The following is a 14,171-nucleotide window of genomic DNA, read 5'->3' on the forward strand; positions in this document are numbered from 1 at the left end:
GGCACCAGCAAGCCCAGCCCTGTTTGGGCTACTCAGCAGCAAGTAGGAACACAACATCTCTGAAAAACTTTGATTTTCTGTCTCTTTGGAACAGCAGAGGTTCAAAACTAGCCAGCTCATTAACACCTCTGCTGTGACCTGACACGGACATCCTCGTGAGGCTTTGCATATGGTCTCATCGCAAATAACTCTCTCTGAAATCTGGGGTTAGCATCCAGGAGTTAACTGAAGGAACCAAAGGAATTAATAGAAATTATTTTCCCAGGAACTAATAAGAGACAAAAATAAACAATGTCTCTTTCAATTAGAGATATGTTCTGTACTGTCATCTGTTTTTCTTGTTGTTGCTTGTTTTGTTTTCATGTAATTTTTATTTTAGTTATGAATGGAAAACTTAAAAGATCACTGCAGCAGGACAGCAATGACTGAGGTGTCCTTAGAGAAGCTGGTCTGGTTTCAGTTACCACAGAAATGAAGAGCTCTAAAAAATGCATCTGGGAGCAAACAGAATTTCAAGAAAGCAAAATATTAATTGTTTATATATTTAACATATTGTGCCAGTAGAAGATAGGCTTCAGGCACATTTTATGCTGCTTTAGAACAAAGGCTATGCTTCAGCTTCTAGCAATACAAAAAAGGATAAATGTGTGTTCCCCATGTGCCATGTTAGACTTCTGGTAAGAGAAAACTGCGTGGCAGTACAGCACCGTTCCTGAATCCCTCCATCAACAACTTTTCCACTCTTGAACTGTTCCACGTAAGATGCTCTGGTGGAAGCCAGTGCGTGCCAAAAATATTGGCTTAGTGGTCTGAGTAGAAACTGAAAGGAGAAACCATGGTGAGGAATTTAGTATTTTAAAGGAATATTAAGTTGGCTGGCAGTTCTGTTTTCCATTTTAAATCTCAAAATGAGTAAATAAGTTTTTTATAGGTCATAAAATAAAGTTGTTAGTAGTTAATGTTGTAGATGGTATTGTTTGTGTATTCTATTTGAAAATGTAAAATTCACACCTTAATTAGGAGATTCCTATTCTAAATGAGAGTTACTTTGGTATATGTTACTTGCAATAATATGTGTTAGTAACATTCCTATTGATAATTGAAATTTTGATTTTCAAAAAAAAATCTCAACAAAATTTCATAATGTATCTTTTTTGCTTAAGAGTTTGAAGCATTTTGCTTTGCTAGGGTGAATCACGCTAAAACACGTTTTTTGTTTTCCAAATTGTATCAAAATTAACAAGGTTACTGTTTTCTTGACCCATAAAACTGTTTTAATTGTAGGATGTTCATTAATGTGAAAACGGAGAAAGAAAAAGATGTTTTTAAAAAGTTAGCTCATTTGAAATTAAACAAAACATTTAAAATATTTAAAATGCAGTGAAAATGTTCCTAAATCATTACTTGTACAGTAAGTTTTTTAAATTCTCTTTAATCCCCCAAATTAGTTTTGCATATTTGTTTTTTCTGATTCTGAGCCAAAAGACCTCATGTATAATGCCCTGTCAGTGGTATAAGCTAATGTTTTTACTTCTTTTTGCCAAGAAAGACATGAAGCATTTTGAAACTAGGCCCTGTTGTTCTTGAAACTCATTGATCCCAAACTCTTTGAGATGTTTTTCTATCATTAATCGCTTTTAGAATACCACTGTATGAGATCTGATTTTGAACAAAAAAGGAAAACTGAGAGCCATCCCTGCATTCATACGTGTGCCTGGAAAGCAGCTTGAGCGTGTTAAGGTCTGGGGGCTGTGCACCGAGCAGCATCATGTGTTACTAAGCAATCTGCTGAGCTGCGGTACGCAGCACAGGAGGATCAAGGGTTCCCAGAGCAAAGCAGTTTCTCTGCATCCTGATGCATGTGCACTGTGCCCATCGCTCTCCTTGCTGCCCCTGCATTGTCTGTGTGGCAGCAGCGTTGGGGGCTTGCTTAGCTGGCTTCACAGCAGGAGCAGCCACCCTGAGCTCGAAAAGTCTGCTGGGTGCGGTGCTGTGCTTGGTCTGCCCCGGGTACTGTCAGCTAGGAGGTATCTGATGGAAATCGTGGCCTGGTGTGCACTGCAGGGTGGGCTTACAGGAGGTCAGGGGTGACTGGCTTGCCAACATGAAGCTGGATGCTTTGGACATGACTTTTAAAACTGGTACAAAACTCAAGTTACTGATTTTCTTTCGTTTTAATCTTTTGAAAGTCAGCTGTTGGACAGGTGGCATGTTAAATGTTAACGAGTGCTTTGACTTTTGTTAATGATGCTTTACTATTTCTTAATCATTGCCCTTCGTACAGTTATTGTCCTTGGGTGGCTTTTCACAAAGACAATGCTTTACAAGTGCTTTTTAAGCCATGGTAGGCTCTCAGTGCCAGCTGCAAAGAGGAAAATGCCCACTTACACACTGCACAGGTCCTTGCAGTCAGTGGCATTGGGCATACACACTCTGCTGCTTAGTTGGGTTATTTTTTTTAACCACATAGCTATGTTGGCTTCCAGTGCCATCTGGTGGGCTGTAGTTTTATTTCTCTGGTGTGTTCATGTACAGACATTACAAGCCTGTATATTTATATGCAAAGATATCAATATTACTTACTGTACACTTCTGTGCCCTTCAGGAATAATCCATTCAAAAGTATTTATGATAATATCTGACATTTCAGATAGCTATAAATTAGAATTTGAAAACATTATAGAAAAGTAAACCAGCACTATATTTGCAAGTATACTGTATGACAAATGCTCATCTCTTCCTTTAATGGAGACTTCTGAGATAGTATGTAAATGTTTCAGCCTTTCTAAATTGTGTTGTTGCCTGTTTGCACTTGGAAGTACTTACTGTTCTTGTGTTTGTACATCTTGCTCTAGCTGTACCTTTTAATGTCAATGGTGTAAAAATTATATTCTCCCATTTGTAACATTTTATGCATTTTGAACTCATGATGAAGACCACTTTCAAGCTCTAAAGTGGACTCCTTCTTTTCTTTTCTAGACACTGGTTTGGTTCCCTCGCTGCTCAAGTAGACTTAAGGATTCTGTAAGTAAAAATTTTCCATTTTGTTGTTTTTAACCTCTGATTTATGTTAATAAAGTATTGCAGCCAAATAATAGGTAATACTTGAAGGTTTGCTGGTAACGAGTGGGCATTTGGGCTTTGGGCAGGTGTTTTTTTAAGGCCTTTGGTAATTTCCAGTGTAAACAGATGAGCACCAGGAGTGTTACTGTTCTCCGTGTCTGGGGATTCACTGTCCAGCCCGTTTTGCCTAAAGCTAGAACGTCCAATACAGCCTGACAGGCAGGTGTACTGTTCCCTGTGGCTGCTGCCTGTGCTGCAGCTGTTGAGCTCAAGGTCTCCTGTCTGGGGTGGTTTGGATGGCCTAGAGCCTGAGCCCGTGAAGGGCATGACGGTGGTCGCTGGCACGATGCAGGGCACATGCAGGGGTTTTATTGGCCTTCCCAAGAGAGCAGGCAGTTTCCCAAATGTTGCTGTACACTCCTGATAGTCCCTGAGAGACTCCAGTCAGAACTGCTCTCATGCCTGTGCCTGCAACACTGCTGCTGGTTCAAAAGGTGCGGTGAGAGGGGTGGTGCTAATACCTCCCTGTGTCTGGAAACTGTGACCTCTCTATGAAACATATCAACTGCTTATTTTAAAAGAGCCATTTCAGAATACTCCAGTATTTGCTAATGAAATGGAAGCAAACTGGGAGTCATGAGATGCTTCATTTTCCCCACTTGCACAAATGTGGTAAGCAAGCAGAAGGGAAGAGCTTTCCTCTCTCAATGGCTGGGAGTTCATTTCTGATGGTGGGGTAAGCAAAGTGCCCTAGGACTTCTATGAAGAGGGTGAGAAGACTGCAGAGCTCTGACTGTTGGCATTTTAGAAGCATTGAACTATCTAGGCTGCATGTGAAAAATGTCATTGCCTACTGAGCAGTTAATGTGCCCATCAGTTATGGCACAAACTGTTCTGTCTTTTGACAGCCAGAGGAAACAGAGCTCAGTATCATTCAGGTGGCCTGTAATTGCTTTGTTTTGCGCAACACTGCATGAAGTGACTGAGTCCCAAACTTGAAAGCATTGCAATAAAGAGCTTAAATGGGTTTGCATGTGGAGCAAAGAATGCTAAGTGCCTGAAATTTGGTTGTGAAAGATTCTTAAGCACATTCCAATTTACTCAGAAAGACTTTTCCCAGTAGTTGTTAGTATGCTGCTTCCTAAGTAGAAAAAGACATGAAAAAAATGTGAGTGTATACTGTATACCAAATGTGCGCACACACAATTAGTTTGAGGTGCAGTTTGCAGCACGGTCATGTGTCAGTATGTTTTGGCATTAATAACTATACCAGAAACAGAAATGATAGTTGGTCAAATGATGGGCTTCAGATTTTAGCAAAGAGCCCTGCATAATTTCAGGGTTTTGTTAGTTTTCTTGTCACCCCCGAAACTCAGTAGCAGTGAGCTGGAGAATGACAGATACTGCTAGAAGGAGGGGTAATTTAGCCACATTACAGGCTTTCGTTGAGGACTTGCTATACTAGCATCTTCTGGTCATGCTGGTTATGGTTCAGATGTGCTGGCCATGCAAAGAAGTGTATCTTAAGCTATCAGTAGGCATACTGCCAAGCAGGTCCCAAGCACTCACTTGGCTGGCTGGCATTTAACAGGCCTAATGTCCACGGTGCTGGCTTAAGGGCTCTGTGACCCCTCTCGAGTGAAAGATGCTCTGATACAGCTTTATGGGGCAAAAGATCATGATTGCTGTTCCAGATGTCTTCCTGTTTAACATACCAGAACATTAAACTGCTCCATAAATTCACTTTGTCAGTGGAGGTACAGTAGGTTGCTTCACTTGGCTACTGTAAATTGGCCTTCAGAAAAAATCTGTCTGTCCATTGGTTATACGTGATGTGACGGTGCCCAGCTGACTTGTTCTGCTAGGCTGGACTGCTGCTCACCTGCTCATGCTAGGCAAGCTCAGTCCTGTCGGTGTTTTACCTGAAGACAAAAGGCTTAGTTAGATTTTTGCTGGAGTTGCACTATTCACCAGCAAGCTGAAGCAGGACTACAGAAAGGTGAGTTAGTCTGGTTTTGTGCTTCTAATACTGCCTAAAAAAAAATTCAACAATGCTATGGTGGAGTAACTGAAAGGAGGGCTTGCTTAGAGGCACTGTCCCTTTTGAAGTTGCCCGATGTTGCTGGAGAAGAGCTGCTGAATCCAGAGGCAGCTCTTTGCAGGTGAGTTTGTGTGCCTCATGCTGTTGTTGTATCCACTGACAAACCTGCCTTGAAACAGCTGCTTGGAGATACCAAGCATGTTTTTCACTGAGAGCAAACAGCCACATTCCAATGGGGTTCTACTGGACCAGGCTCTGCCTTCAATTACCAGCAAGCAACTCCACGGGTCATCTTCAAACAACTACATCTATGTCCACCTCAGCCCTGTTATGCTTTTGATTTAGAATAGGGTTTTTTTCATGAAAACACTGGTCATTTTTAGCTTTTACTTACAGTTGCGTATTTATAGCATCAGCTTTGCTGAGTGGCTCCCCTTGACGGCCGGACTTTTCTCTGTAACTGTTAATGAAGTATTCACTCTCGCAGCATACCTACACAACCTGCTGGTATCAAAAATATCAGTAGAAGTGTCACAAAATCTTAGACTTTTTAAAAGCTCAGTTTCAGCAATTTTCCCATTCGTGTATCGTGTTCTTTTAAATAGTTTTTCTTTTATTAAAAAAAAAAATCAGTATGAGAGTAATGCAAGATAATGTGAGTAAAGATGCCAAGTTACCCTAAGATTTCTAAACAGCAACAAACTGTTCAACAAACACTTTAATGCAAGAAATTTCCAAGTGGAAATAATGACCAGGTGTAATAAAAGACACTTCATTCCAGATAGCCCATTGGCTTGAAGAGGACTAAAATGCAAATAAGAGCATGGCTTGACTCATTATATTGATTAATATATGGTGTTTTTCTGTTTGGTGTTTTTTTATTTTTATTTTGTGTGTGTGTGTATATAATCACAGTAGTTGCATAGAATCTCATACAAGTATAAATTTCATAGTAAAGATGTCTTTATTCCAAAATAATAATGTGTTAGCCAGACAGCTACAAAACATCTACACAAGACTTTGGTAAGAAATATTCATGGTAACTTTTTCATAATTCCACAGCAAACAAAAACCATGAAGGAAATCTAAAAATGCAATCAAAAAAAAATGTTTTAAATTGTATGCTGCACACACAGAGGCCTACTGTACATTTGTTAAGCTCCTAACTTTTTTATTATGTGTAAAGCTTCTACAGTTTGTATGTTAGAAAAAAATAACATACACACAATGCTAAAATCTGATAGTCGAGGTCTACAAAACGGGAGTGATACCTGTGCTTTCAGTTCAGCAGTATTATTCATGAGTGAAGAGAGAGAACAGTTCTCATTTTTATTGACTGATAATCAGTGGCTATTACACTACTAGAAAGTTTACAGTAACAATGCAATAATTCTACATATTGTATACCAGAGCTTTTTTTTTCTCAATAGAAAATCAACCTCTTTTTTTGTTTGTTTGTTCTTTTTCTTAAAAAAATGTAATAAGCTTAAATAGTTTTTGTATCAAGTTAGAATAACGACAAGTGACTTGTAAAACATTTCAACAGAAAAACAGTGTGAAAAGCTGAACCTAAGTAGGAATGATCACATATTTCTGACCAAATGCAATCTACATTGTCATTGTATGTATTAACAAGGTGGGAAGAATCCAACATTCGTAACTCTAATGAGCCTAAGAGAAATGACTGGAAATCACACTGAATAGCTTCCTCACTAAGAGCAAAAGCACATGGAGAATCAAATTGGTAAGAACCACAGTGAAAGGAAAGCCAGATTTTTTTTTTTTAGTGGATATTTTTGTGGGCATGTTCAGAAAAATGTTACGTATTTCCTACATGCCTACAGGTATATTTGGACTATTCAGCCTTTGGCAAAGGGAGTCATTAAAAGACAAAACAGCTTGATGAACTGGAACAAACATGAAAATGAAGATAACGTTATTTTTAACTGATTATTTGCAATAGCTAGCATGATTCTGCAGGAGTAGCATGAACAAGTGTTAAGGGTTGATTAGATAACATATAGTCTGTAAACTCACAGCATTTTTTTCCATGCAAGAGCCACTTTCTTCTTCAACTCCCCCCACCCCAAGCTCTCACTAAGCCAAGCATACAAAAAGCACTGTCACAGATTTCATAGCCAATGATTATTTTTATTAATGATCAGCCTCAGCTGGCCCAGTCTCTGTCAGACTCAGCAGGCGCAGCTCACAAAGGTAGGTGAAGTATGGATTTAGGCTGCGTGTGCAGCCCTGCCCTGGCTGGGCACCTAGCACTAATGGCTGTAGCTCTTTGCAACTACCTGTGTCTTCACCTGAAATATGTTCAGCTGGTTGCTCCTCCTGTATCTATATCATTCCACTGAATTTCATTTTGTTCAAATTTTTTGGTCATTAAAAGGGTAATGTGCAAGGTAAGATCATAAATACATTATTTTGGGGTGATCTTGTTGCTACACTGTAATGGCAGTGCTGTAGGGACAAAAAAAACTGTAAAATTTTTCAATAGGCACAAGGAGGCAAACTACCTTTACGTTACTATTATTAAATGTGCCAAGCTGTGCAAAATGTAAAGTGTTTGGTTTTAGCATGAAACTGTTTTTTTTTTTTGTTGTTTTTCTCCTAGTTTGGTTCACTATGAGCTTGCACCCATTTCATTTAGCAGCAGCATGAGAGGATAAACACTGCAGTGGTTCCATTATTTCCCTATCTCTACCTTCATTCCAGGCCTAAAAAAAAGCAGAAAAATACCTTGAGGGGGTGGGATGTGACAGCTGTGGAAGTCCTGAGCAGCCCTTGTAGTGTCCAGTGGAGAAATGATGATGATCAGCCCTACAGTGTAATGCAACCAGCCCATCTAGATACAGGGAGGTAATGAGAAGGTTCCCAGAGTAGCGGTGATGAAGTTGAACAGCCTCAGTGCGTTGTGTTTCACATCAAATGTGGGCGCTTAAAACCTGGGCATTGGGTTCTCAGAATTGTGACCAAGTGTTAAAAAAAGTGAGTAAATTATTTAAGGCTGGTATAAAGAGACTGAAATATAGATTTTTCTCCATTCATTTCTCTCAAGCTTGTTGTAAGTGTTAGCATCAACAGTCTATATTCAGTGCATTGTTATTATTTCTGTAGAGACATAGGTGTATGCTGCCTTTCCTGGACAAAAAGATAACCTGTCACCTTCATCTCTTATCATTAATGTTAAATTGTTAAACATACAGGAGAGTATTATATTCCAATACCAAGGGAAGCTCAAGATCTCACTGGTCTACATGTAGGGATAAGAGCTGAACTCTTCAGGAGATGGTGTAAAATAGCAAAAGCAATTACAGTGGTGAGGAGCTCTATTTTCTAATCTCAGGCAGTTTGTTCATCGCTTACGTGGCCAAGGAAGACATTTATCCTGGCTGGTACAAACACAAATGCGTAATTCTCACAAATTTACTAATTTTTAGATCCTCCTAAACTCTGAGTAAAAAACACAAAAAACATAAATGACACTGCTGTAAATATATTATTGCATTGATTTTTCATTTTGTGTCTAAGAGTGTGATTGTTTCATTCCAGAGGTTCCCTTGCATTTGTTTGCTATAAGGGATGCAAGAGAACCTGTCTCACTTTTTCTCTACTGTTTTTATTATATCGAAATCCTCTTTCTCTCTTCATTTGTGACTAACATTATCATGAAACCGAATCTAGTTTTTTAGCGTCTTTCACGTGGAAACCTTTCCATGATACAGCTATTGTGACTCTCTGTGTTTGGACCAATTTCTATTAGTTCTGTAAGCATTTTGAGCAAGAGTGGGTCGACCAAATACAGGAATATGGCATCTAAATATATTATGATAGTCACATGTTTTCTTTGTGTGCTGTGACTATGTAGTGGGCAGATGTCACTATTGAGCTGCACAGATTATTTAAGTTTTAAAGAAACAAAGACTGCTTTGCATGGAACACAACATCCATGTGAACGAAAGTATATAGGATAATTATTATAACTGTTAGCTTAACCCAATAGTGTAAAAAGATAAACATGCACCTTTAATATTATTGAACCAGCATTACTGAAATTATTCCTTGGCATAGTTGTGTAATCACATAGGCACTGCTTTGGATTTTCAAAATCAGATCAAGAGAGAAATCCTCCCACATGAAACATGTTACTTTAACTTAGTTATGTTAATATGCATGCATCCCATGTCTTTACAAGTAGTATTTCTATATGGCTATTCCATGTCCACAGATATGTCTGTATTTCAGTTAAATGACTCACAATGACTTACGATTTTTATGCATTAAGGGCTAGCTGGAGTATCAAAGATTTACTCTCAGCATTAATCTGTGAGGAAATATTTATAAAATATATTTCTTGCACCAGCAAGACTAAAAAGCAAACCACACTGCAAAAATGAAAACTAATATACACTTTGTATATATTTTTTTTTGTTTTAAAAACCAAACCAAGGTTGACTTTCCATTTAGCTCAGAGTGCATCACTTGGAAGCCTTGTTTTGCTAACAAGGATGAACATTACATGCTCTTAGCTCCTTTTTGTCTTTGCAGCTAGTAAACTGAGTACTTTTGGATCTCTTCTTTACCATCATGTAGCGTTCCTGAATTCCACCTCCACAGAGCGTAGAACATTCTGTCCAAGCAGTCCATGGTTTCAGCCTACAAACTGGGAGGAGAAAAAAATCATTTGATTGTGTACCACTATGCATGTCTGCTTACTTACATCTTTGGAATTTAAGATAGCATATTGCCTAGTTTATTACAGCAGGCAATTAAGGAACCCAGTTAAATATATTCAAGATATATTTGAAAAACATTGAAAATTATATTAAAAAAGATATGTACTGTCTACATTATAAAACAAATAAAATTAAGAAACTGTTAAATGTCAGACAAGCATGAACCATAAATTAGCAGTGACTCGTATCCTGATAATGTAAACTATATAAGATACTATGTTTTACTGATTAGAGGCCTCAGTGCTTGAATACTGTCCCTTACTAAAGAAAGAGCACATCTCCCTGAGCAGTCTCAGTCTGAATCAAGTTACCAAGGTAGAAGGCTAATCAATTTTGGAATTTAGCATTGAATCCAGGAACAAACACTTCCAAAGTTTGAAGGTAACTGGATACAAAGGTTATTCTTAAGTCCCATAGACATTACAATCAATCCTTTGCCAGATCTCAATTCTACATTCTTCAGATTCTACCCTTTGTAGGGAAGGAGCTAAAATATTCTCCGTGATGATGTGCAAATATGTGAACCTTTCTCTGTTGTGCCCCAAACTCATGTTGCACTTTTTTTAATGACAGCCAAACACTGAAACAGATGTACTTTATTTTGTTACTAAAAATTTACCTGGACTGCAATAGTGAAAAAAATTATCACAGCATGAAGAGAAGCTGCTCACAAACTCTTTCCTTTTACACACAAAAGTCAGACATGAGCATACTAAATAATGGTTTCACACTCACCTGGATATTGCTCGCTATCAATATTTTTTTTTGCTTGTTCACTTCTTCTTTTTTCCCGAGCTTCTTTCCAGCGCCTTTTTTCCATACCTGGGCCTCTCAGGCATTTCCTTACTCGACATTTTGTACGTTGGACAGTTTCTGGGCAAGCTGTTCCTCCAAACTGTGGTTCGATTTTAATCATTCTTGTCCTGATCATGTGGCCCTTTCCACATGAGGTATTGCATTCGGACCACTGGGACCACTCTGTTAGCTCACAGTCGATGGCTGCAAAGAATCAGAAGTATTACACGAAATCTGTGTTAGCTGGCAACCTAAACGTAAGGTCAAGAAGAAACATACAAATGTGCCCAATGAGCATTTGCATCCTAAATACGTGAATGCAACTTAAACCTCCAGTCTTTTCAGCAAATTTTGTGAGGGTACACATCAAAATGTTCTGAGGCCATTTCTAGCAGAAATATTATTTGGTGCTTTCCCCAATTTCTTTTTCCAGAGTGGCGCTGGCAGATCACTAACCTTGCAACAAACATGTAAATAATTCTCTTGTGCTGCCTTCAATTTTCCAGTCTGTATATCCGTATGTCTGTTTTATAATGAAAAGGTGCTAAAAATCGAGTTATATTTTCAAACTGTTACCTGAAATACAAGCCTTGCTTTACTGATAGATGGAGAGCTTTAAACTGATCTACTTTGAGGCCCTGAGTAAAACAGAAGAGGAAACAAAACAAACAAACAAAACCCCAAACATAAAGGAGCTTTTTAAAGCAAAACAGAAGGAAAAGAACTTGTATCATATTTTTATCAGTGTTGTGCAGTAAGCAAACGTCAGTAATACTGCTGTCTTAAAAGTTTTCATCCTTTTAGTGCTGCTTATTCACAGGCCCTGTGAATAGTAATCAAAATGATATTTCACATTATTTAAGAAAAGCTGAATTAGCAAATTGCAGTAGAAAAGCCTTTTCTAGCCAATACTTTCTGTGATAAATAATGTAATCAGATATCATGCTTCATAAACCTGCTGGCAACAGTGCACTAATCATATCTTATTCATTCAGCAATGCCTTAGGCTATCACTCCTCACCAAGACTGCAAAACTAGAAATCACCACCACCCAAGAAAGGGGTGATGGTAGTGGAATAAGGTATAAAATCAATGCAGCTGCCTCCACTGCATCCACTGGCCCATGTGATATTCAAGGTTGCAAAGAGATGCAGATCAGTAAAGAGGCTAAAATACAGTTCAGAGATGTATCTAAGATGGAGCTTCCTTTGTGTTCACTCTTTGAGCTGCAAGAATTACACAAGTGATGCTAATGCCCTCCCTCCTTCCTTGGGCACATTCTGCATAAGGTGAATAAGGTGAGATGAAAACATGGTCATATTCCATCTCTCAGTAGACAAAAGTGTGCAATAAAAACAAAAAATCCACAGAAGAGAACACTTCCATGTTACTGTTGCCCCTGTGGGCTGACTTAGGAGTAATACACATAGAGAGCAAGAATCAATGCAAGACTGTATCAGATCACTTGTTTACAGAGTTTAAAGAGACAAGGAGTGCTCTAATCGTGCCCCCCTCAAAAACAAACAAACAAATAACACACAGAATTAGTCTATACAGCATTCTGGGTTTCAGAGACCACATGTCTAAAACTTTCAAATTATGTTTTATAGCCAAAGTCAATCAGCAAAAAATTGTCCATACAGTAACTATATTTAAAAATAATTTAAAAAAACACTATACTAACAAATGATAGTTTTGACCCATAGACTAACACGTATAAAGAGGCCTTCTCTTTCCCAGGTTTCCCACACTTACGGCATTCAGGCAGCATGCATTTTTCTGCTTGCTCCAGTTCCTCATTGCAGTCCCCAAGCTCAGCTGCAGATTTCAGCATTCTTTGCCGGGTGCGCATTCCCTTCCCGCATGTTACGCTACAGTCGCTCCATTCAGACCATGGGGAGAGTAGGCAGGGAATGGTATCTAATATGAAAATAAAAAGGTAATGAATGTTTGCTAAACACAGTCTACAAAGGTATACATTTTGAAAATAACACAGATGAAAAATATACTTCTATCTTTCATTTGCCTGCAACCAATCATACGTTGCTGTCACTTTGGACAAAATGAATCACAAGCTGAATGATGTTTCTGCAGAAGCTCAGAAAAATAAAAATTAAAACCAAGCAAGCCTTTTAACACTTTTTCTATGCTATGTTTTTCTCAATGAACATAAACATGAATAAGGTTTTTCTCCACCTTATTCATCTCTGTAAAGTCCCAGTGCTTGCAGGGAATAAATAGTTTAAGAAGTACATTTTGATAATAATTTCTGTAAAAAGCCTATATTCTTCCTATGCCCAGAAATGGAAATCAAACTGATGTAGTCTAAGATGGGATATTTATCTTCCATGTTTTAGCTACCAGAAATCGTGTATAACTTAATTTATTTTTGTCTTTGATGAAAATATTAACATCTCTTAAAAAATGTAACACAATATTATTAGACAGGGTAAGGGGGAGGATGGCTGGTTGCACAAAATGTGCACCTCAATTTCTGAACTGCTCACAGGCTAAAATGAGGGGACATGGTTTTATTCTAGGCATAAATAGACCTCACAGCCCATAAAATTAGCGTTGCTTATGCATGGCTTGTGAGTATACACATCACTGTATGGGTAATACAGTAACAGCATACCACTGAATATGTTTCACTGATAATCTCTCTTGATGAAAGCAGCATATAGTGCATGTTCCCTAAGGGATCTAATTTGAAGGAGAACGGGAAAAAGTGATGCTGCGTCTAGTTTAGCTATGTTCTGTGGCGTGATGGAGGAATGTGTCAGAAACAGTCTTTGCAGCAGAGGAGATGAATTCACGGTCACTTACGGCATTCAGGCATCATGCATTTCTCTGCCTCTGTAGTTTCTGCCTTGCACATAGATCCATCAGCAGGAGTCATCTTGATCATTCTGTGTCGTCTTTTCATTCCTGTGCCACAGCTAGCGCTGCATTCATCCCACTCTCCCCATTCAGTGACAAGGCAGCTGCTAGGGGCTATTCAAAATGGACAGAGAAAATCCTTCACTAGTAGAGCTCATATTAAAAAAAAAAAAAGTTTCAGGCAGTGATCCTGCTATTGGCTGGATTTTACAAAGCTAAATGAAATACTTACAACATTCCTCATTTACAACACATTTCTCAGTCTCTTCAGTAGGCACTTTGCACATAGAGCCATCTTCAGGGAATTGTTTTACATATCTCTCTCTAGATCGCGTTCCCATTCCACAGGAAACACTACAGGGGGACCATGTAATCCAGTCAGACATCATGCAAGTGGAACCATCTAAAATACAGAGGACCATTTCAATTGCTAATATTAACGTGTTTGCTGCCCACTCCCCTGATAAATTTGTAGCTGCCCGTTAATGTGCAGTGTTGCTTTTATGCTGCTTCACACATTCTGTCTTCTCTATTGCTTACTTTACTCCTTTCCTTTTATAATTCTGTGTACTTCATGCACCCACTCAGCTAAACTGCAGAGCTGACCACAGACCTCTTCAATTTGCATTCTTCTGCAATTATTCTTA

General features: G+C 38.6%; 1 protein-coding gene and 1 long non-coding RNA gene across 9 annotated transcripts in view; one reads left to right on the forward strand and one right to left on the reverse strand.

Annotated features, from left to right (window-relative positions):
* The window catches only part of LOC308195236, a 303,868-nt gene that overhangs the window by 239,484 nt on the left and 50,213 nt on the right, over window positions 1-14,171 (forward strand). For all 4 annotated transcript variants that reach the window (XR_013951363.1, XR_013951364.1, XR_013951365.1 and 1 more), the window contains one exon: window positions 2,980-3,024. This is a non-coding gene — a long non-coding RNA (uncharacterized lncRNA). The remainder of the gene's footprint in view (window positions 1-2,979; window positions 3,025-14,171) is intronic.
* SPON1 (spondin 1) overlaps window positions 6,046-14,171 on the reverse strand; it is a 330,516-nt gene continuing 322,390 nt past the window's right edge. For all 5 annotated transcript variants that reach the window (XM_080592283.1, XM_080592282.1, XM_080592281.1 and 2 more), the window contains 5 exons: window positions 13,757-13,927; window positions 13,471-13,638; window positions 12,400-12,564; window positions 10,585-10,848; window positions 6,046-9,776 (listed from right to left, as the gene is read on the reverse strand). In XM_080592283.1, the coding sequence (XP_080448409.1) occupies window positions 9,613-9,776; window positions 10,585-10,848; window positions 12,400-12,564; window positions 13,471-13,638; window positions 13,757-13,927 (932 nt within the window). In that variant the 3' untranslated portion in view covers window positions 6,046-9,612. The remainder of the gene's footprint in view (window positions 9,777-10,584; window positions 10,849-12,399; window positions 12,565-13,470; window positions 13,639-13,756; window positions 13,928-14,171) is intronic.

This window comes from Anser brachyrhynchus (assembly GCF_964034855.1).
Source record: "Anser brachyrhynchus genome assembly, chromosome: 5".
Taxonomy (NCBI): domain Eukaryota; kingdom Metazoa; phylum Chordata; class Aves; order Anseriformes; family Anatidae; genus Anser; species Anser brachyrhynchus.